Below are 23,325 nucleotides of genomic sequence, written 5' to 3' on the forward strand. Positions count from 1 at the left end.
ATCATGAAATAGCACTAATCCATTGGCTAACAAAATTATTGAAGGATCTAGTAGTGGTAGTTTAACAACACTTGGTGTGACATTGAGTTTGAGTTGTCTCTTGTTATATAACTCTGTAAACAATTGTTTACAAGTCATTCCTAAACAAACTGATTCAATATCATTATCACATAGATATTCAAATAACTTTCTAAAAACTACTAATATTCTTTGTTGTTGGTCCATTATTACTTTGTATATTCTATTATTTGTACTTAGTATATCTATATATTGGAATGCGATAGATCTGAAAATGAAATAGAAGATCGTTCTTCTAATCTAGATTGTCGGACCATGGTTCCCCCATTTATTCAATTCAATGAAATCCATCAAAAACAAACAATTTTGGTTGATCAAAATCGATTTTGAGTGACCTATGTAAACTTGTACCCAGGGACTTATTTGTTTGTTAGAATTGAATAAAGATATATAAGGCTGATTTAGAATTTACTTACCAACAACATAGAGTTCTTTGTATCCTCCTGGAGGGACTTTGGTTGGACGAAGAACTTTAGCGTTTTCATCTTTGTTTGGATTTGTCATAGACAAGGAGTGGAAATGAGGGAACTGATAGATTTGGTGATAGTCGGATTTTGTCTATGATACCTTGGACATTCCTAACGCTGAAATATATCACTGCTTCCCTCTCACCAAACATAACAACAGTTGTTCATCAATAATTTCTTCCATTTAATAAATATCTTACCTGTCACTCCTTGTTTGATTAATATAATAAAGTAAATTGAGATATAATGATCACTCTCTCTTTCTAATATTACTTATACTTCTATCAATCATCATTAGAGAATTAAATTGATTAATTTAATTTGAAACTCAATTATTTAAGTTTTAAAGTGTTGTTTGAGTGATCATTCACAAACTCACTCACTGGGCTTTCATCTCTGACAGCCTCACTTTGATGCGGTTCAGTTCCATTCTATGCCTTTTGATGGCCTTCATTCTAAAGGCAACTCCAACTCCAACAGCAACAACAACGGCCACACAGAGGACGGCAATGCCAGCGATGGCAAGTGGTGACAGCTTGCTTGATGATGACGATGATCCAGATGGAGAACACGTGGCGCCATCAATGTTCTTGGCATCATCGATATCCAGCAACAACAAGAAGTCAGGATCCATTATAGCTTGTTGAGTGAAGCCTGGAACATTGATGCCAATCAGTGTCTGAGAGGACTGTGTGTTGTTGACTGTTGTCTCTGTATCATTGATCAGCACGTTGGACACTACTGACACTCGACCATCGACCATTGCCTTTTGGATAAAGTGACCGTAGACACTGTAACTCTGCACCTTGACACGCATCCAGAACAGGTTATCAGCAGCGCCGTCCACATATCCATATTGTTGAGCAGAACATGAGTTGGTGTCGGTCGTGTTGATGGTGGCTCGCATCACAACTTGCATCGAGTTGAGTAGGCTTGGGAATGTATAGTTGGCCAGTGTGATTGTGTACTTGATTGTGTTCTTCTTCATTGGGAGCACATCGCCTGCGAACCTAATGTCCTCGTCCTCTGTGAACCATCGCACGTTCACCTTGATCGTTCCAACATTGTCAACATTTCCAAATTGAGCCATATAGTTAAATGACTGATTGGATATGATCGAAGTATTCCATCGAGTCAATGGGTATGATGCCAACTCTGCGCCAAGTTGATCCAACACCTTCAATCTCACAATCTCTATCTCACCAACAATCATCATGCCAGCACTCGTATTGAATGTGTACACTGTTGTTGGTGTGTCAACATTGATCACTGGTACATTGGGTACAGCCTCTGTTCATGATCACGGTATTTGTGTTAGTAATATGTTTGGAATGATCCCCCAGGATGGTGATACATACGTGATGAGCAATCATCTCCATACCATGTACCGGTGCATTGACATCCAAATGAGGTTGAGCATACTCCGTTGTTGGAGCAGACTGGCGTGCCTGGACACTTGACTGTAGGGATGACAGGGGGTGGCGGAGTGTATTGAATCTGGATTGTGTTGGAGAAGTAGGTTGAGTTGCTTTTTTGGTTCCTCAGTTGTATCGACATTGCCACGGGCACATGATCAACGGGTGCCATTGTTATCTTGAACATGGCAATGACCACTGAGCCAAAGGTCATCGTGAAGTTGGCGATCGGGTTGGGGATGCGAGTCGTGTCCACCAATGATGCACCCTCTCCAAAGTTCTTGCCAACAAGAGTGATCACTCCATTGTTGAGAGTGTAGTCATCGATGATTGGTGTGAGGTGAGTGTAAGTGATACCCAGGATGGCAGTCTTGATCGAAGGACTAATTGGAAACTCGTCAGTCCTATATCCAATGAAGTTCTGGCTGTTGTCCACGAGGCCGTATATTGACACAAAGGCAACTGATGGGCCGTTGACCTGGGGTCCACTAGTCATTGCTGCAAATGCGTATGGCAGTGTGCCCGTGGCATTGAATGTATAGACATCGCCTACTTGAGAGATTGATGAGGCCTGCATCCTGAAGGTCTCAAACACGTATCCGGTGATATACACGTAGGGCATGTGACGAGTACTGTATCCACTTCCAGACTCGCGCACTGAGAATGTGACCCTAACCTCTCGGTTATATGTTCCAACATCCACTGATGGCGTGAGTAATTCAAAGCTCTCCAGAGCTGGAGGTGTGATGTCATTTAAATCTGTGATTGATCAATCGAGGCGAGAAGGGTGAGTATGGGTGTCTCGAAGTTTGAAGGCAAGGGTGTGGAGGACATACTGGTTATCAACAAGATGTTGAATTGAAAAGTAAGGAGTGTTATCATAATGTTGGCGAGTGGCGACACAACCTTTGTCAGCTGCTCATAGGAGACGTAGGAGGCACGGTTCATGGAAGTGTCAAACAGTTCAATGTCCAGGAATGTGAAGGTCTGTGTGCGGAAGTTGGAGTTCACATTGAACCAGATCTGGTAGGTGCCCTTCTTCTCGTCGCCACTTGTCCTGTTGGCTGCGGTGAACTCGAATCTGCGAGGCTCACCATCGAGGTTACTGACGACATTGATCACTCCATGTGAGAATCCATTGACACTGTCCTCAATTGTGATGTTCCAGCCAATAGTACTATTTCCACCGATCAATGACAGGTCCAATGAAGTCGCCGGATGAGCTGTACAGCTCGTGATCATGGGTGGCATCTCATCACCATCTATTGATTGATTGATTGAACGAGTGAGTTAGGGGAAATGAGTATGATGAGCCAGGCCTCCTGGATACATACATGTTGACTTGATATTGACAACTGATGTGTTGGGGAACTGAACCTGGATCAGTGCGCCATCAATGATGAGGGTGCCAAGTACTTCCTCGTTGGCGAGACTAAATAAGCTTCCGCGAGGGAGCATCACTCTGATGTAGAACTGCATTTGGCGGGTCATTGTACGAGCTGGCACGGTGAATGGGATGACAAAGAGTCCGAGGTTCACATCATATATGGCATCGGCCTGATAGTATGGATTCTCCTCCCTCGCTCCATAAATGATGGACACCTTCCAGGAGGGCATGATCTTTGGCGAGCCGATGAACAACCTATTGGTCATGGGAGCTGAGCTCACGTCCATCACATACTTTTCAAAATAGAACGTCGTCAAGTCTTCGGCTCCAAGGGCATCTAAGTGAGTGATGTTCCAGGTTGGATTGGGTTGGTTAGTGTGTGTCTTGAAATGGAATCATTCCAATGAATGCATGGTGCTTACAGTTGGCCGTGTTGATTCCCACTGGCCTGATCATGACTGAGTCGTAGCCAACATCAAAGGTTGGTTCCAGGCCGGCCAAGTCCAACAATTTGATGTCAAACTTGATCTCATCACCAGGTTGGAAGTTGAGATTCAAAAGCTTCTCGTAGTAACCATATTGTGCGTTGCCTTTATAAATATCGCGAATGTCCACATTATATATATCACCAGATGAGAATATAATCATCATCTTTGACATGCCAGCCATATTATCACTAACAGTCGTTCGCAGTAAGAACCTGTAGCCACCAAGTGGCAAAATTGAGAATGATTCAATCACAGATGATGATGAGTCAGCTATATGATTGATTGATTGATTGAGTTAGTGTTTGAGTGATCGATTGAGTGAGCGATGGACTTACATGTGTTAAGTGGTGTGGGGAGAGGGATGTGGACATCGGCGAAATAGCATTGAAGTGTTGATGTGAGCCCATTGCTGATGAAGCCAGTTACATAGAATGCCATGGACATGGTGATGTTGCCATTGGCATTCACACCAGTAACTCCAAATGGATAGGTAAGGCGATCGTCCTCGCCATCTCGGACACCCGGATAACCATAGCTACACGAACGGTAACTTGGCAAATTGAATGTTGATCCAAACATTTTACCACCGGGGAAGACCTGTACGTCTTTGGTCAGAGCAAAGTTATCGAGAGGCTTGTCTGAGTGAGGTGTATGATGGTGGTGGAATAGTTCCATGTGTGTCAGTAAGGGATACCATATCCATGTGTGACTACTTACTTGCTGATGTTGCGGCCTGGGGGAAACTTAATGGGGAGGTAAACACCTCGAACAGGCCCATCCTGGGAAAGTCGATTGAGGCCAGTGCAAGGGTCTGAACCGTGCCATCGGGCGAGTTGGAAACTGGTTTGATACTCCTGAAGTAGACCTGGAGTTCTGCATTAAATGACGAGTTGGGATGGAGGAAGTAGGTGGCGCCAGGCTGCGAGTTGACTATCATGCCAAAGTTTGAGTTGGGTCGAGTCTTGACCAGACCAGTCTTCTCATTGAGCGTCCACAATGTGAAGTTCTTGGTAAGAGAGACAGTGTTGTTGGTCAAAGGAGGGAAGATGATGTTGGCCGTGCGATCGTGATTGGTGATGGTGAGGTTGATAGGCTGTGTGTAGTCTCCGGTGAGTGTGTCACTGGGGTAGAGCACCAGTTGATAGAGCGTGGATGAGGCGTCGGGGCCGAATGGTCGCAGAGGGAACAACGAGCAAACATATATCGTTGATCTACACACGTACGTTCCATACATATCGCTCAACCGATCGTTTATCCTCAACACCGACTGGAAGCTATCATAGTTTGGCGGGGACATCGCTATCGTTGGTATCACCCTATTCCTAACCAAGGGTCCAGTGTGTATGCTTATTGACAATGTTGGCATGCCTAATTCCATGGTACGATCGAGGGCGAGGGTTGGGGTCGAGGGTTGAGGGTTGAGGTCGAGGGCAAGGTTGGTGGGTGTCAGACTCAGTCACGTGATGACCATCAATGCGTGTTCAATGTAGATACATACTTTTACAGAGGAAGGAAGTATTCCAGGGTATGGTAAAGTTGAATTTGTCCAAGGCAACACCATTGTATGTTGTTGGAGAAGATTGCATGGCCACTATGAATCCAAACTTTAAGTATTGGAGTCGGTTGAAGACTACACCCTCCTGAGCGCTCATTTGGTACACCTTTTCAGCATCTCTAAAGACCCTATTTATAGGCTGAGTATGATTGATGATCAACACCAACTCTACATCGCAACTTGTGAAATTATGATATTCCACAATGATCTTTGTGTCGATCCCCTGTCCATTGGCATTGTTCGCCCATGTGACAATGAGCAGTAGGAGTAGTGGGAGTAGTTGGAGTAGTTGTGGGAGTCGTGAGTAGTTGGAGATGATCATATTATGTGTTGTAATATCTATCTATGTAATGTATGATTGAAATGATGATGCTGATGATGATGATGATGATGATGTAGGCATGTTTGATCGGGTCCTAGGAATGTGTAAATCAAATCCATGGGAGCTGTCAATTAAATGTTAAATGTGGGGCGAACCGTCTTCCTCCTGTTGATGTCACACACGGACAAGATCTTAGTTTGAAAAGATCATGATTCGTTTTTTGATGAGAGATTAGATCAGCAAGGTGCCCAATCTTTGGCACAACACAAGGCCTATTCTTGGACCATCGTTTCTGAATGCTTTCCAAAGCTGTCAATCTTCAAGCAAAATGAATGATAATGTACAGTTCAGTACAATGAACTCTGATCATTCTTTAGCATTGACAACAATCTTGAGGTACATACCTGTTGGAGTGAGCCATGCACAACCCATCTCGACAATCGGTAGGTGTCTGTGAGACCTTTTATTCATCCATCCATCACAGATAGACGAAAGGCATATATGTTAGACTCACCACTTGGCCGATGGTATTGTAATCAATGTGTAACAACAAGCTGTCAATGTCTAATGTTTATATTACCTTTGTCATCGTCATTCATCCTGTCTACAGCAACAACTACAACTACAACTACTACTACTACTACTATAAATATAACAGAACATCAATCTTGGGTTGTATCCTTTATGATCTTGAACACAGCCTCAAGGCATTACACATAAGTGGGCTTCAAAATGATCAAAATGTGCGTGTTTTCATCCTTTTATGGTAAAACAATTCTAGAATAAATCACAAAATATCTAGTATATAATTAATATGATCACAAGTGGAGATGTTACTCATTTGAATATTGAATCTAATAGATAAACATAAATATATATATTAATGTATTAATGGATATTAACAAAGTGACAGAGTTACTTAAAAAATACCTAACAGACCATGCCATTGAAGAAGACCTATATCATGCATGTTGTGAATACCAATGGGATGACAATGATACCAACCTGGCATCATTGATCAGTATCATTCCACTAATGTCAAAGGTTTGTGCAACATAATCAATATCCACTCTGTTTCTTATAACTAACTAATTGATTGATTAAAGGTACTTTGCTTTAGTGGACAGACTGGTGATGATGATTCACATTATGTTGTGAAGTGTATCCAGAAGATGATGGATTGTCTATCGTTGGTAACTGGTCGTTGGCCACCTCAGCCTCATACTTCATTTCCAAGATCATATGTTGCTAGACTATCAAAGTTGAACAACATATCAGTTGGTTGGTACGACATTACAATGGCACTCATTCAACTTGTTATACATAGACCAAGAGTTGATATATCATTCATACTAGAGAGTGACTATATCAATCTATTACAACATCAATATCCTCTGACCACAGAGCAGGTCGACCAACTCCGCTCAGCATACTTAAGATTCCTTCAATGTTATCTTGGTTGGGTATACGATGATAAGACCATTGTATCATACTATAACAATGTCGTTGATACATTTGGACATGATCAAGTTGACTCTGAACTATGTCAATGGTTCATTTCAAACAAGGACACTGCCGAACTACAAGAAGAACGACGTTCCCTAACAAAGTACCTCACTCAATGTCTAATCACAAGTGTATCACAAGGCAAGGCAACCAATCTATTGACCAACCATCGTAATGATCTATTTGAGTAAGTACTCAATCAATCGATCCAGTGGTATCATTCCCATACTCACTCGCTCAATCACTCAATCACTCATTCAAACAGATTCATCATGACATTCAAATATGAAGTACCAGGTGACAAGGCAATGGATAAGGTGTTGGAGATGTTTGTTGATATGATTGGAAAAGAGGAGAATCAAATTAGAATTATATCATTGTTGACAAAGCAATTTGGCAACACATCAGATACAGAATGTACTCGATTAGACTACATGTTTGAGTTGTTCCAACGACATATCAAAGATATTGAACAATGTGTATCATGCATTCAATCACTCAGTCCACAACATGTCAGCACTCTACTTCAACGTCTTGGGCCATCATTCCAAAAGGTAACCAAACCATCCATGTACATCATTCGATCACTCATACTCACTCACTCACTCATTCAATACATACATACTTAGCACTATGACATGTATGAAACCAAGCTCATCAACATGATTGGTACAGAGACAGTCTACCTTGTGAGGGACATTGACTTGTGTTTCGAGGGCAAGGTGAAAGGCATATTGTCCGACAGATTGAATAGAATGGACGTGTCCCCAATGACTGTGATCAGCAAGTCATTATCAATTAAGGAGTCTATCATCATGCCATTGATCCACATCCATGATATGCATGGCATTGACGATAGCAAGTTCATCAACTCGGCATTCTCCATTCTGATGACATGGCCATCAAATGTTAATGATAATGGTACCACCAATCAATCAAACAAGATAGATATCGACAATATCTTGGAGAGATATCATCAAGAGTTCATTCGATTCAACAGGACTGATAAGAGGCTCATTATCAATCATGCCACTAACTTGATATTCCTATCAAGATGTTGTAGATTGGACTTGCTATCACTTGGTGATATCGAGGGCATAATGAGTGAGGTCAGATCAGTCGATCAACTCAAGGAGGTACATAAACTCATCATCAACTCATTCATCAGCCCAATGGACTTGATGACAAAGCTGGTGGACAAGGTCATGGCCAACATATTGGACAATAACATGCAGGTGTTTAATGGACAACCTGTACTCGTGGAGGCACTGATGGATGTTGTCAAATCAACTGGTGATGCACAGGTTGTGTTCCAACTACTCAAATATGTATACTGTATACGAGTTACCGATTCATATCGATTGATCAAGAGAAAGATGTTGGAGCTATTACCTCGTGACAATCACTTTACTCATCAGCATGGCCTGTTCAAACAGTTCAAAGAGGACACCTACGCCAAGTTGTTTTGGCATCGAATCAGATTGATCAATGGCAAGATCGCAAGCATGGGTGATCATGCCAACAGATCATCATCACTCATACCAACATTGTTGATCAAACATATTATACAACATATACTTCTGGATCCATACCTTGAGAGTCACAATGTACTTTGGTTGGCAAGGGTATCCAGTCAGTTCCACAACGCAGTGTCATCAATCTTATCAAACACAGCATTACCTCACCTCATGATACAATCAAGAATTCAGCATATTGGATCAAAGTACTGCCTGTTCAAACTACCTCCACTACATATCAATGCATTGTATATCAACCTAATACCAACTGAACACTGGTCAACATGTATCGAACGTTTGGAATCACTATCATTGCCATACACAGAGGATATAAACAATAATGGCAACATCAAAAATGCATTACTACTTCATGTCAATGCTCCCAATCTAAAAAGGATTGAGTTGATTCAAGTGTCTGGCCTGGGCATCCTCAAGCAAGGTCCCAATTCATTTCCCTTGTTCAGCACCACCCATGATCAATACAACGATGATGATGATCTGGAGACTGCTGCTCCTGGACAAGAACATTGGTTCGATGAGAAGTACAAACATCTTCTCCAAGCCAAGTATTGTCCATTGCCAGTGATGGTAGAGGATACGTACCAATTCCAACGTAATAAGAAACCAATATGTTTACAGCATTTACTCAATCATTATACATCACCAAAGTTGGATATAATCATTATCAAGTCAAGAACATTGATCAATCCAATCACACTCAATCAATCACAAGGCCAAGGTGAAGGAGAACCCACACAGCAGGCCAGTAACATCATACATCAATTCAGAAGTTATAATGACCCACACTTCTATTCCAATGTTATTGAGAAGGGACAGCTTGAACATATCACAACATTGGATCTCAACCTAAGTCATCAGATCACATGTTTGGAAGCATTCTACAATATACATTCATTGAGATTGGAGTACTTGGCACATCCAGTTCAGACACATCCATGTCCCAAGCTATTGAGTGCAGTGAAGTTTCCAACCACAGAGAGTCTAGACCGGCTTCAAAAGTTATATGATGTGGCCAAACACTTGACAACATTGGAGATTGAAGTGATTGATTTGGAAACATTGGCAAATCATTTATTACCAAGAAATACCGTCAAAGGAGCGAGTATTCAAACATTGAGAATACGATTGATCAACAGCTCACATTTGATCACAAACACTGTCGATGGAACATTACATCAAGAGTTGGTATCCTTGTTCCGATCATTTGAGCAATCAAAGTGTTTCAAAAATCTCAACAAGGTAATCATTCAAGCCAGGTTACTTGGAGAATGGATCAACGTACCAATTCTTTCATCATCAGGATTCGCCAAAGTATTGGAAACATCAAAGAGTAGATTCCAAAGTCAAGATCAATCTTGGTGTACCGAGTTCAATTTATAATTTATAACATATTATTATAAGAATATTAAAAAATTATTTCATTCTTTATAAGAGTCTTATTCTACCAAACCTAAATTTAATTAATATCAGTCTTACTTTCCGATCCAATTTCGGAATGATATGTTTGTATAGTTCATCCATCAGAATTTTTAGTTGTTGACTATCCTCGGTAACATTATCCTCTCTATTACCTGTACCAACACTATTATTATTATTTGATCTCTTCATATCTCCAGACCCATCCTCAGAACTAAAAAAGTACATTAATATGTTAAAATTATTAATTATTATTATTAGCAAACTATTTCCAACTTACTCTGCATTCACATAATATTATTTATTATTAAACAAATAATAAAAGAAAAAAATTGCTATATATAATAAATTATTTATCTTCATTCTAATATTAGTATTAATTAATTTATTATGATATTTAAGTTGGTTTATATATATTAATATTGTTATTATTACAGATATGTGTGGGATAAATCAATCGTTTATAATTTACATCATTGTGGTCAACCATACGTCTCGTTTATTTGGAAGTCGTCATCATTCTCACATGAATAGAAGATGTCTTGTCCTCCAACAAGAGACTCATTGAGTATTCTGCCCAGTTGCACGTCAATCTCTTGAGTTTTACACCCGATGTAGGTGGAAGTGTTGCACCAACATACAGTATTTGATCGAGCAAACATCATTTGATAGTAGTATTTAACTGAGGCATATTGATCAACTGGAGATAATGTCGTAGTATGATTGACCAACTTGTAATACTTGAATCGATTGGTAAGGTTGTTTTTAACAATATTGTTAACATTGTCACGGTGATAATGTCTTTCTAAAATGATCGTAGTATTATTGGTATGTTGTAATCCTGTTGTCGATGTAGGCGTTGCAAACTCAACTTGATGGTGAGGATGTTGATCATAGCCATCTTCCAGTACTTTGATCACCTCGTCATATTGTGAGTGATGATCATTGTGTGATGGGTTCAATTTGAGTGTAAGAGTCTCGAGATGACCAGCAGCGAGATACTGTTGCCATGCACACATAGCTGGTAACAACTCGTTGTAATCTACATAGTCCGATCGAAACTCCATTGTAAGATTGTTCAATGAGACAACATCAATGAGTAGTGTTGGAAGCATCTTGATGGTGACATAGCATGATGAATGGCCCCATTGATAGAACATGAGATGTAGTGAGCTGAGATGATATGTCCATGGAGGTGACTTGAGTGAATGATCGCGAATGGTGCGCACAGTGTAATAGATATTCTTATCACGTCTTGATGAGAGTACTAGTGACTTGATGGTCAAAGGTGCAAAGACAATGTCAGACTCATTTGTCTCTATCTGAAGATGTTGTAATCTTGGTAACTTGTTGGCAATCACTTCAACTTGAGATCGATCACGTATGAATCCAATGGTTAATGACTCCAGAGTACTGCCTCCACTACTCAATAGATAATCGATCAATGATTGTTTGTAATCATTATCTCCTGTTCGATTACTTGGCCACAACTCCAATAATCTAAGTCTTGTATGTTTGAGTGATTCAAAGAACTGGCTTGGATCATTCAATGTGTAGTTGACTGAGCCATAGTTCCTCATCCTACTTCCAAGTATGAGAGTGTCCAGTCCCTTGAGAAGATCGACATCGCATGCTAGACTGGGCCAAGCAGGACCCTTCACAACCAGATGTTTGAGTTGAGGCAGCATGTCATGCGTGATGGGCATGCCGTCATCGAGTGGCATACGACTTGTCTGTAGACAGAGAGTCAACGACTCTAGCGATCTCCTCACTGCCACTGGCATCGCCTCTATATCACTAAGGAATGATGATGCATCGAATGGTCTGAGGTATATTGCTTTGATTGACCTGAGACTTGAGTGTTCCACGTCAAAGTGATCGCGTAGTAGCACGACGGGGAGCGTGTACATGCATACCAACTCATGTAGTTGACCAAAGAATAGTTTACTGTTTGCAATCAATACATCATAGTTATGTCTATTATGATGATCAACATAATAATCATCATCTTTAAGATGTATCCTATTGATTGTCTTTAATAAACAATGAGATGAATTTATATGTTTGATTATATCTAATGTATCTGTTGTTGTATTAATATTATTTAAATAATTATCATTCAATTCATAATCATATTGTAATATAATAGTATTAACATGATGTTTAGATATTATAATAAAGAATTGTTTACAAACTAATGATAAATCTATCTTTGCTCCTATAGATCTAGTTTGATCATTCCAAGCAAATTCAATAATTCTACTTATAACTTGTGGATGTCTATCAATCATATTTGTTATTATTATTATTATTTGTTGTTATTATTTGTTACTATTGTTATTTTATGACAGATAATGATTATTTATAAATTGATCGTCAAAATAAAGACTGGAAAGGACTTGGAGTAGACCCGAACTTGATCAAAATTCAAAACCCAAGGTAGGGGTTCGGACCAAAACAGCCAAAAATCTTCATAATCAGATATCTGAATGGTAGTTGGTGGGTGTGTTCAGTGTTGTAGAGGGTGGGTGGTGTGATTGGAAAGGCATGAATGAATGAATGAATGAGTGAATTGAGAGATACATGTATCTCATTGTTGTTTAATATTCATACAGATAGATAGTATACATATATATAATAGATATTAAAGATGAGTATGAGTAGGCCTAGTAGACCTACTTCTAATAAGAAGCCGACTTCTAGTAAATCTTTGACGATTACTAGGTCGGACTTCCACACTTATGAGATGCAGAGTAGGTCAGCAGAATGTAGAAGATGGGTCGAACAAGTATTAGGTGAAGAAATCGATAAAGATCTACACGTCGCACTCAAAGATGGTATAATCCTATGTCGTCTCGCCAATGCCATGTTCCCAAACATCATCCCACGATACAACAAGAGTGCAACATCAGTAACATTCAAACTGATAGAGAATATCAACTCGTATGTATCATCTAGTTTGGATTGATTGATTGATTGAATGGATGGATGTACTGACCCATAATAAACATTGAATAGGTTTATAACATTCTCCAAGAAGTTGGGCATTAATAGTAATATGATCTTTGTCGAGACGGACTTGTGCGAGAATAAGAATATGCCAAAGGTTATATCTACATTGAGTACGATTGCTGGTATAGTGGTACAGAGAGGCTTCCCAATCAAATGGCCATCAATAGACGATATTGAAGAAGAGGAGGAGCAGCAGAATGGCAACGGCGCATCAAAGATCACACCACACGCCACTCCAATCCAATGGGACAACTCATTCATTTATACAGAGTCGCCATCGGCTTTGGCCGCCGGTGCCAAGGCTGGATCAAATGGACGATCGACCAATCCTACGCCACCCGTTGTGGTGCCAGGCGCCGTCGCCAAACCATTCGGCTCGAGCATTGGCAGCAACAATGGCAGTGTCAACAGTCCATACCGTTCAAACTCACTCAATGCGTCCAACATCAACAACAACACCTCTGGTCTCAAGCCATCCATCCTGCCCGGCTCCAACTTCTACGGCTCCTACCTCTCCAAGGGCAGCTCCCTTTCCAAGCAAACAGGTCATTCAATTGCACAATCATCTTCGTCGTCATCACAGTCACCTCCTGAATCAACAACACCATCATCATCATCAACATCAACAAACAAAGCGACAACACCAACATCCCCTGTATTAACATCTCCAACTCCAACTCCATCAACTCCAACTCCAACTCCAACAGCAACACCAATTCTTATCACATCGAGGACACCAATCACAACAAACATTACTCGAAACACAACTCCAACGCCAGCCCCGGCGCCAACACCTGCGCCAGCACCAGTACAAGCACCAGCACCAACACCAGCACCAGCACCAGTGGATACTAAATGTAGAGAACACACTACAGTTGATATGAAGGACTTGCCAAAGGGCACGACAGCCCTTCATGTGGCAGCTGGAGATGGACATGTAAAGTGTGTAAAGGTATTGCTGAAAGAGGAGCCAAGATCGATTAATGCCGCAACGATATTCGGCCGCACACCTCTTCATGAAGCCGCAACAAAGGCAAGGAGCGAGGTCATTCCAATTCTGATCGAGGCCGGCGCACAGATCAACACCACCGACAAGGACGGCAACACACCACTACACTTGGCATTGCTGAGGAATGACTTCGGATCAGTCGACGAGCTGCTAAAGCACAACGCCGACGCCAACGCCATCAACAAGGACGGATCAACACCCATCATGATGGTGTCACTCAACGGCGATGAGCGAATCGTCGACCTACTACTGGCCGCGGGCGCCGACGTGCGCTCCTCTAACAAGAAGGGCAACACCGCCCTGCACTACGCATCACTGCGTGGACACAACAAAGTGGTCGAGCGTCTGCTTGAGGCCGGTAGCGATGTGAACGCCGTCAATGCCGACGGCTCAACCTCGCTGCACGTGGCTGCCGAGGAGAATCACACTGGCATCGTCGAGTCGCTTACAAACAGTGGCGCCAGCGTGGATACACAGCGATTGGATGGCTGGACGCCGCTGTACACCGCAGCGTACAAGGGCAACGTGGCCACAGTCAAGTCACTACTGGTCAGGCGTGCACAGGTCGACACAATCAATCATGATGGCTGGGCGCCCCTACACGCCGCCTCATCCGAAGGCCACACCGAGGTGGCCGAGGTGTTGATCGCGAATGGCGCCAATGTCAACCTCCAGGACTCACAGGGAACCACCGCACTGTACCATTGCTGCTCGTCGGGCAGTCTCGAAGTTACCAAGCTGCTCATTGCCAGCGGGGCCGACCCCGAGCTCTCGAAGCCTGGCGGCTGGAAGCCCATCCACATCGCCTGCTACAACGAGAATGACCTTGTGACACAGTATCTCATCCAGCATGGAGTGGACTTGGACGCGACCAACGATGAGATCAAGGGCTATGCACCCATCCACATTCTCATCTCCACCGAGGAGCCACATCTACAACTGATCGAGCTGTTGCTGCGCAAGGGCATCGATGTCAACAAGAAGAATGTCAATGGCAGCACACCGCTACATCTGGCCGTGTTCTGGAATCACTTTAGTGTGCTGGAGCTACTGCTGCGATTCAATGCATCACTTACCGAACGTAACAACAAGGGACGTACACCAATAAGTCTGGCCTGTCACTATGGCAACGAGCCAATCGCCAAGCATCTCGCCGACAAGATGTCCATCGATCACAAGAAGCTCAAGATAAAGAACAACAAACAAAAGATATTGGATATGGAGACTCCAAGTGCTCCACCCATTCCAGATCAGCAGCTGTAGGACTTGGACATGGACAAAGCCCCTGCCAAGGACCCTGCCAAGGACTCGTTTCCAAGGAGCAACAATCACAACTAATTGTGGATGTAATAACATACAAACTAATACAACTTAATAATAACCATGGATGGTTGGCTGGCTGGCGTGATGATGCCAGTCTGCCCTCATTCCAAACTCCAAGTGCACATCACCTCATCAGAGTGAGTCGAGGAAGAATGTTAGAAAACTTGCGAAATTGATCAACTTCACACATTTCTTTCATCCATTGATGTTGTTGTTCATTCGTCTGCTCATTCATTTGTTACTTATATATATAATACTACTACTTGTGTGTATTACTCGATTATAGATACATATATATAGAGATAAATAGAGATATAGTCATGGCTAACGAAAAGACATCAAAGAAAGAAAAGGATAAGAAGGCTACACATGCCGCATCACAGGATAACTTCAAGGGTGAAGAGGTCCTACAGGGTATCGTACTTGGTGACAGCTTCGACAGACGTTTCGCACCAATCACATTAGAGAGACCAAGGGTAAGGTTGATTGAATGATCGATTCTCAACTACACTCACTCATTCATTCAATCAATCAATCAATCAATCATAGACATTGCTACCTTTGGTAAATATACCATTGTTGGATTATACATTGGAGTTACTTGCATCATCAGGTGTACAGGAGATATATGTATTGTGTTGTGCACATGCCGATCAGATAAAGACTTACTTGGACAACTCGAGATGGTCTCATTTGCCTGGTGTTCAAGTGAGGACTGTGTTTGCACTTGGTTCAAAGTCCACAGGTGATGCACTACGCTTCATCTACTCGCTCAACATCATTCAATCTGACTTTGTACTCATCAGTGGCGACGTCATCTCCAACATGAACCTATCAAACGCACTCAAGGTCCACAAGTATGTAGCCGTAGCCAAGCTGAAGGGGAAAGCCATGCGAGGCTCGACACACACTGACCCACCACCATCACTCATCACTATCATCATCATGACACAGGGCAAGAAGAGAGAAGGACAAGAACAACATTATGACGATGGTGTTTAAGCAGGCATCACCAAGTCATCGCACGAGATCAAAGCAGGACGATTATATTGTGGGCTTTGATCGCGATACATTGCAGCTGGCATGCTACGAGAACTCACCAAAGAAGACTCGTGTGTCATTGTCGTCGGAGCTGTTCACCAAGCACCCATCGATCCAACTGCGTTACGATCTGATCGACTGCCACATCGACATCTGCTCGCACGAGGTGCTGGCGCTGTTCAGCGACAACTTTGACTTTGGCGACCTGCGCAAGGACTTTATCCACGACTGCATGCAGTCGGAGATCACCGACTACAAGCTGTTCACCTACATCCTGCAGGGCGAGTATGCTGCCCGCGTCAAAGACCTGCGCACCTACAACTCTGTCTCCAAGGACATCATCCATCGATGGACCTTCCCCATGGTCCCCGACAACAACTTCATGTGCAACACCACCTACACCCTCTCGCGCCAAATGATCTACAAGGAGAGGCACGTCACATTGAAGGATTGTACAATCAGTAAGTTACCGAATATGGATCAATCAATCGATCCCATAACTAACCCCTGCCCCATTAGCCGAGGAGTCTGTGATTGGAAGAGGCACAGTGATTGGCGACAAGTCAGTGGTGTCTCACTCCATCATTGGAAGGAATGTTAAGATTGGCAACAATGTTAGGATTGATGGAGCGTACATCTGGGACAATGTGGTGATCAATGACGGTGTGGCCATTACATCTTCAATGATCTGCGAGGGCGCTGTTATAGGCGCCAATGCCACGATCTGCAAGGGTGTCATAGTCAGTCTGGGAGTGACCGTTGGCGACAATGTCATGGTGGATGCATTTACAAAGATCACGGCCGTCGAGGACCCAGACGGAGGCGAGGACATGGAGTTTGGCCGCTCGCCCACCGAGGTCATGAACATTGGCAGCGGTGGCGTCGGCTGGCGATGGAAGCTGCCCAGTGGCCAGTTCAACGAGCTGGTGCCACGTCTCGAATCGGATCCCGTCGAGAACTACACCGATGAAGAGGATGATGAAGACGAGGACTCTGACGAAGATGACGAAGACGATCAGGGCAAGAAGGGCGGTCGATCAAAGGATAAGACCGATCTGGCCAAGTTTAGAAGCGAGGTAATAGAGACCGTCAAGGTTGGCATCAACCAAAACCATTCGATTGAGAACATCATCCTGGAGATCAACGGCCTCAAGTTTGGTTTCGACAAGGACTTCATGGACTGTGCCACAGCCGTCCTGCCCGCCCTCCTAGACGTCACCAAAGACCGATCAGCCATCACACAAAAGGAATATGTCGCGCTCTTGAACAAGGTTTGTTGACAACCATGGACTATCACCTCACTCGCCCATTCTCTTACTCACCCAATCAATCAATCAGAGAATCGACAAGTATTCAAAGATACTCGGTCGTTACTTGACAGACACAGATACACAGGTTGACTTTATCTTTAAGATACAGGATATGTGTGACGAGGATCCAGTGTTGCAAAAGGTGATACAGTTCATTCTGCATGCATTGTATAACAATGACATACTTAGTGAGGAGGCCTTGTTGAACTGGGCCGAGGAGCTGGAAGAGGACGCAGAGAACGAATCCGAGAACCAAGTCTATCTAAAGCAATGTTCACAATTCTTAGAGTGGCTGCGAGAGGCTGAAGAAGAGGAAGAAGGCGATGAAGACGAAGACGACGATGACGAAGACGACGAAGATGATGGATCATCAGACGACTAAGCAAGCAAACATCTATTCATTGATTGGATGGATGGACCATTATTATTATTCAATACACACACATAAAGTATACAGAAATACTAATGATGGGATATGATGGTATTGGTGTCGTCGTCTAGGACTGATACGCCTTCCTTGGAAGCCACCCCCTCATTCTACCGCTCCCAGAGTGTCTGCTGTGTCCTGGGCAAAAGGCATCAACCCCTGCAAGGCGTGTCTTTCAAAACCACCTGTATCCCATTTTGACTAATTTTTTATGTATTTTTATAAGATGGGGACCTCAAGGTTCACCACCTTTTGATTTGATTTAATTTTTATGTTCACTTAATAATACCTTTTTGATAATCAATTGTTTGTTTGTTTGTTTGGTACCCTTGGATGATGATGATAGACCACACACTCTACTCCCCTCTACCTATCCACGATACTTTGATTCATTCATTTGTTCATTTGTTCATTCATTCATTCATTCATCACACAACTTGTAGTTTATAATCAAACGATCAATCAAATCAAACAATGTGAGTGGACCTTGGTGAACTTCATGGATATTTCAATCAAACACGCTCGCTCATTCACTTACTCAAACAATCTCTCATACAGATGGCAACATTATCAAGAAACTTGCGTCTTTCATTGGATGCCCCAACACAGGACTTTGTTAGGACAAAGATCGTTTGTACGATTGGTCCAAAGACAATGTCGGTAGAGATGTTGGTTAAGCTGATTCAGAGTGGTATGGCTATTTGTCGTCTGAACTTCTCGCACGGCACACATGAGTACCATGGCAACGTCATCAAGAATCTCAGAGAGGCCATCAAGATCACCAACAGGGGCTGTGCCATCATGTTGGACACAAAGGGTCCAGAGATCCGCACTGGTAAACTTGAGAATGGTACACCAATCCAACTCGCTGTTGGACAAGAGATCCTCGTCGATACAAACACTGCCGTTCCAGTATGTATATCATGTCATATGATTGATTGATCGACCGCGCACTCACACTCACTCACATGATTGATCAATCAAACAGGGTAACATGAAGCGTATCTCATTGGACTATAAAGGATTGATCGACTCTGTTAAGGAGGGAGGATTCATCTTGATTGCCGATGGTGTCATCTCATTCTCCATCATTTCTGTAAACAAGGAGCAAGGGTAAGTCCCCGACCCTCACCCCACCACGTCCTGGAACTATCCCACTGACTCAATCACACAATCAATCAAACTTTATAGCAACGTACTTTGTAGAGTTAACAACAATTCACTACTTGGAGAGACCAAGAATGTCCATTTGCCAGGCTCAATTGTACATTTGCCAGCAGTATCAGAGAAGGATATATCGGATATTAGATTCGGAATGGAGCAGGGAGTGGACTTTATCGCCGCCTCCTTCATTAGAAAGGCCGAGGACGTCATTGAGATCAAAAACATCTTGGGCGACCGCTCCGCACACATCCAGATTATCTCCAAGATTGAGAACGAGGAGGGCGTCAACAACTTCAACGACATCCTCGAGGTGTCTGACGGCATCATGGTGGCCAGAGGCGACCTCGGTGTCGAGGTCAACATGGAGAAGATTTTCGTCGCACAAAAGATGATGGTGAGCAAGTGCAATGCCGCTGGCAAGCCCGTCATCACCGCCACCCAGATGCTCGAGTCCATGATCAAGGCTCCTCGTCCAACCAGAGCCGAGGCCACCGACGTTGCCAACGCTGTCCTCGATGGCACTGACTGTGTCATGTTGTCCGGAGAGACTGCCAGTGGTGACTACCCAATCGAGGCCGTCGACATCATGACCAAGATCTGTCGTGAGGCTGAGCTCGTCGAGGCCAGCACTGACTTCCACACCCTCTTCTCTGCCCTCAAGGTCTGTTCCGTCAAGCCCATTACAATTGGTAAGTATTATCTCGTCCATGGGATCATTCCACCCACACTCATACTAATCAATCATTCAATCAAACATATATAGCCGAGACTGTTGCTTCATACGCAGTTGCCACTGCTATTGACTTGAAGGCCGACATCATTATTACAATGACAGAGACTGGACTCACTACCAGATTGGTCAGCAAGTACAAGCCACCCATTCCCATCTTTGCCGTCACATCGTGGGAGTACACCGTCAAGCATCTGTTGGCCAGCAGAGGCACTATCCCCATCCTGGTCGACTCGCTCCACGGCTCTGACAAGTTGGTCGAGCTGTGTTTGGAGGAGGGCATGAAGCGTGGTCTTGTCAAGACTGGCTCGCGTGTCGTCATTGTGTCTGGTGTCATGGAGGGTGTTCCAGGCAAGACCAACTCACTGCGTGTGCTCACCGTTGGCGAGTCCATCAAGAACCTGAAGATCTAAACAATCATTCATCTTATGGCTGGCTTACCATCTACATACAAATAAAGGGTACATACAATCATTCTTGATCCATCGATTATTATTATTATTGGAAATTGTCGTCTTTTTTTTTAGTGATCACTTAATCCAGCTGGGTTTTGGCCTCATTCCAAACAATGATCAACAAATAATAATAATAATGATGAATGGATAAATTAAGTAGTTTGATTATAACATCAATATGCAATGACTTGTTGGACTCGGTTGATAATCAACATGGTGCAATCATTGATGTATTGTCATTGGCACTCACAAATAGAAGACTGTTTGAAATAGTTGATAGGATCACAACTAAAAGATCATTGTATTGGAAGAGGAATGAAGGTGTTGACACACCGGGCTACACACCAGACTTGACCAATCCCACCAACTACCTATTCGAGAACAATGTCTCGTTCAAGTCCATCATGATTCCAATGTCCATCACAACATTGGTCTTTTGTGATGAGTTCAACAAAGTGATCACAACTCTTCAGCACTTGACATCACTCAATACATTGATATTAGGTCGTGGATACAACAAACAGATCAAGAATGGTATTCTACCCAACTCACTCATCACTTTGGTGTTTGGTCAGTGCTACAATCAAGTGATCATTCCAGGATCACTACCATCATCGATCACCGAGTTGGTCTTTGGTGAGAAGTACAACAAGCCTTTTGAAACAGGTACACTACCATCGTCATTGATGGAGCTGACCCTGGGATTCAAGTTCAATCAGGTGATCAAGAAGGGGGACCTGCCTTCAATCACCACACTTCAGTTTGGACCCGAGTACACTCAAATGATCAGTGATGGAGCACTCCCATCTTCTCTCACATCATTGATCATGACTGAGAATTTCTCAAACAAGAGCGTCTCGTTTGGCCAGCTGCCCAACAATATCAAGTCGTTCTCACAGGCCAACAGTTCAGTATTGTCGTATCCAAACTCGCTCACAGAGTTGACCTTTGGTTATCACTACAACAAAGTGCTTGACATCTCATCACTGACGTCGCTTAAGATGTTAAAGTTTGGTCGATTGTACGATCAACAAATATTACCTGGAATGATCCCTACCTCATTGACCAGTTTGTCTTTTAGTCCAAACTATCATTATCCAATCGTACCCGGAGTCATCCCAACGTCGGTCACTTATCTTAAGCTTGGACAGAGATTCAACAACACAATAATCCTTCGCAATATACTCCCGCCTGGACTCAGAACATTGGTTTGGAAAACATCGTTTACTATTAACATTTGTTCTCATCTCCCTCCAACGGTGACATCATTCACTACGTTCCTTCGCGAGTCTCATCAAAACCTTGACAACCTCCCGGAATCAATCAAACATCTAGATATCGCTGCCCTGGGTAGCGACAATCTCTTGGGACATCCCACAGTAGTACTGAATGCTCATCTTCGATCACTGGCTGTTGGACTACACTATATTCCAATCACGCCAATAAGTGATATGGTTAGAAGGCTCGTAGTCCAAGCACCTAACGTTGAGACATACATCATCAAAAGGTATCAAAAGGCACGCGCATTAGTCCGACCAATTGGTCCCAAGTCTGCACTTGTATTATTAATCGAATCAATGATTGAATCAGTATCATTTGTTAACTATTAAATTCTTCTGCTAGATAATCTGTTTGGTGGCACCACTCTTAGAAGCACTGGAGGAGGCATAGATGTCCGAGAGTCTCTTTCTGCTGAAGCCTAGCTGGGCTGTTTTTTTGAATCCACCTTTTGGTCGAGGGTCTATTTCCTTGGCCAACTCAAGTAGGTATTGGACACTTTCAACACGGTCATTGGTGACACAATGTTGAAGTGCAATGGAGAAGAGTAGGGGATGGAGTTGGCCAAACTCTTTGAGAAGCTTGAGCATATCGACATCGATACCATTGAATCGGAGCGAATAATTTTTAGTTAATCGGGAAGTGCATTTAATATCTTTAAATTGACCATTGAGTTTGAGAAGTAAACGAACAAAGTGTAAGTCGCCACAGTCCATAGCATCCACCATGTGATCCAATGTGATGAGACCATTGTAATGATGTCCAGTCCTCTCAAGTAGTGTTTGAAGCATGTAAACAGAGCCACACCTGCATAGGTCTCTCATTGCAGTATCCCAACTAAACTACAAATTGTTGTTGTTGATCAAATGATTGAACACATCAATGTTGTTATAGCGTATTGATGCATTGAGTAATGTGTCACTGAGTGGGTAACTGTTTGACACTTGATTGTAATGCTGAATAAAGTATTGAGTTGCATGATATTGAAGCATCTGAACAAGACTACCATTATACAGAAGTTCTCTACCCTTTATAACTGATAATATCACAGTACTCCTTGTTGTTGTTGTTGATGATGGACTTGTATCATCGTGATCTATCATAACAGGTACCTTATTATCAATAATACCTTTGTGAATGAGACTGACATGATCAAAGATATTACGACTTAGTAATCTATTACTGAACACTGAACGTATTATTATCTCCATGTTTGTTTGTAGCTTATACTGGAGTTATTGGATGTGTCTTTGATCACCGGAGTGAGTTGTTTTGAATGACGACATGGAACCAAAGTTGGAAATATAATAATAAATTTCGAAGAAACTGATCAGTTCCCTCACTTTGTGAAGATAGAAAACTCAAATGACACATTCCATCATCGCAAGAGATTTATTGATTGGA

General features: G+C 42.7%; 7 protein-coding genes across 7 annotated transcripts; 5 read left to right on the top strand and 2 right to left on the bottom strand.

The window, feature by feature from the left end:
• Positions 1-924: 924 nt before the first annotated feature.
• Positions 925-5,132, bottom strand: SAMD00019534_098150 (hypothetical protein; the record flags this gene model as incomplete). Its single annotated transcript, XM_012894847.1, has 7 exons — positions 925-1,835; positions 1,904-2,719; positions 2,797-3,222; positions 3,295-3,684; positions 3,770-4,105; positions 4,171-4,473; positions 4,553-5,132. The coding sequence occupies 7 exons, from the start codon at positions 5,130-5,132 to the stop codon at positions 925-927; spliced, it is 3,762 nt and encodes a 1,253-aa protein (XP_012750301.1).
• A 1,878-nt stretch (positions 5,133-7,010) lies between these two features.
• On the top strand, positions 7,011-8,910 carry SAMD00019534_098160 (hypothetical protein; the record flags this gene model as incomplete). Its single annotated transcript, XM_012894848.1, has 4 exons — positions 7,011-7,405; positions 7,484-7,772; positions 7,848-8,825; positions 8,893-8,910. 4 exons carry the CDS (start codon positions 7,011-7,013, stop codon positions 8,908-8,910), a joined length of 1,680 nt encoding a protein of 559 aa, XP_012750302.1.
• A 2,048-nt stretch (positions 8,911-10,958) lies between these two features.
• Positions 10,959-12,082, bottom strand: SAMD00019534_098170 (hypothetical protein; the record flags this gene model as incomplete). The annotated part of the gene is made up of 2 exons (XM_012894849.1): positions 10,959-10,977; positions 11,040-12,082. The coding sequence occupies 2 exons, from the start codon at positions 12,080-12,082 to the stop codon at positions 10,959-10,961; spliced, it is 1,062 nt and encodes a 353-aa protein (XP_012750303.1).
• Positions 12,083-13,038: 956 nt separating this feature from the next.
• Positions 13,039-15,456, top strand: SAMD00019534_098180 (hypothetical protein; the record flags this gene model as incomplete). Its single annotated transcript, XM_012894850.1, has 2 exons — positions 13,039-13,115; positions 13,191-15,456. The coding sequence occupies 2 exons, from the start codon at positions 13,039-13,041 to the stop codon at positions 15,454-15,456; spliced, it is 2,343 nt and encodes a 780-aa protein (XP_012750304.1).
• A 380-nt stretch (positions 15,457-15,836) lies between these two features.
• On the top strand, positions 15,837-18,249 carry SAMD00019534_098190 (hypothetical protein; the record flags this gene model as incomplete). Its single annotated transcript, XM_012894851.1, has 5 exons — positions 15,837-15,992; positions 16,066-16,373; positions 16,471-17,018; positions 17,077-17,828; positions 17,896-18,249. 5 exons carry the CDS (start codon positions 15,837-15,839, stop codon positions 18,247-18,249), a joined length of 2,118 nt encoding a protein of 705 aa, XP_012750305.1.
• A 603-nt stretch (positions 18,250-18,852) lies between these two features.
• SAMD00019534_098200 (hypothetical protein) lies at positions 18,853-20,601 on the top strand (the record flags this gene model as incomplete). The annotated part of the gene is made up of 4 exons (XM_012894852.1): positions 18,853-19,206; positions 19,283-19,407; positions 19,486-20,147; positions 20,222-20,601. 4 exons carry the CDS (start codon positions 18,853-18,855, stop codon positions 20,599-20,601), a joined length of 1,521 nt encoding a protein of 506 aa, XP_012750306.1.
• Positions 20,602-20,786: 185 nt separating this feature from the next.
• Positions 20,787-22,026, top strand: SAMD00019534_098210 (hypothetical protein; the record flags this gene model as incomplete). Its single annotated transcript, XM_012894853.1, has 2 exons — positions 20,787-21,851; positions 21,979-22,026. 2 exons carry the CDS (start codon positions 20,787-20,789, stop codon positions 22,024-22,026), a joined length of 1,113 nt encoding a protein of 370 aa, XP_012750307.1.
• Between the last annotated feature and the right edge of the window lie 1,299 nt (positions 22,027-23,325).

The sequence above is a fragment of the Acytostelium subglobosum genome (assembly GCF_000787575.1).
Source record: "Acytostelium subglobosum LB1 DNA, scaffold: scaffold24, whole genome shotgun sequence".
In the NCBI taxonomy this organism is placed as follows: domain Eukaryota; phylum Evosea; class Eumycetozoa; order Acytosteliales; family Acytosteliaceae; genus Acytostelium; species Acytostelium subglobosum.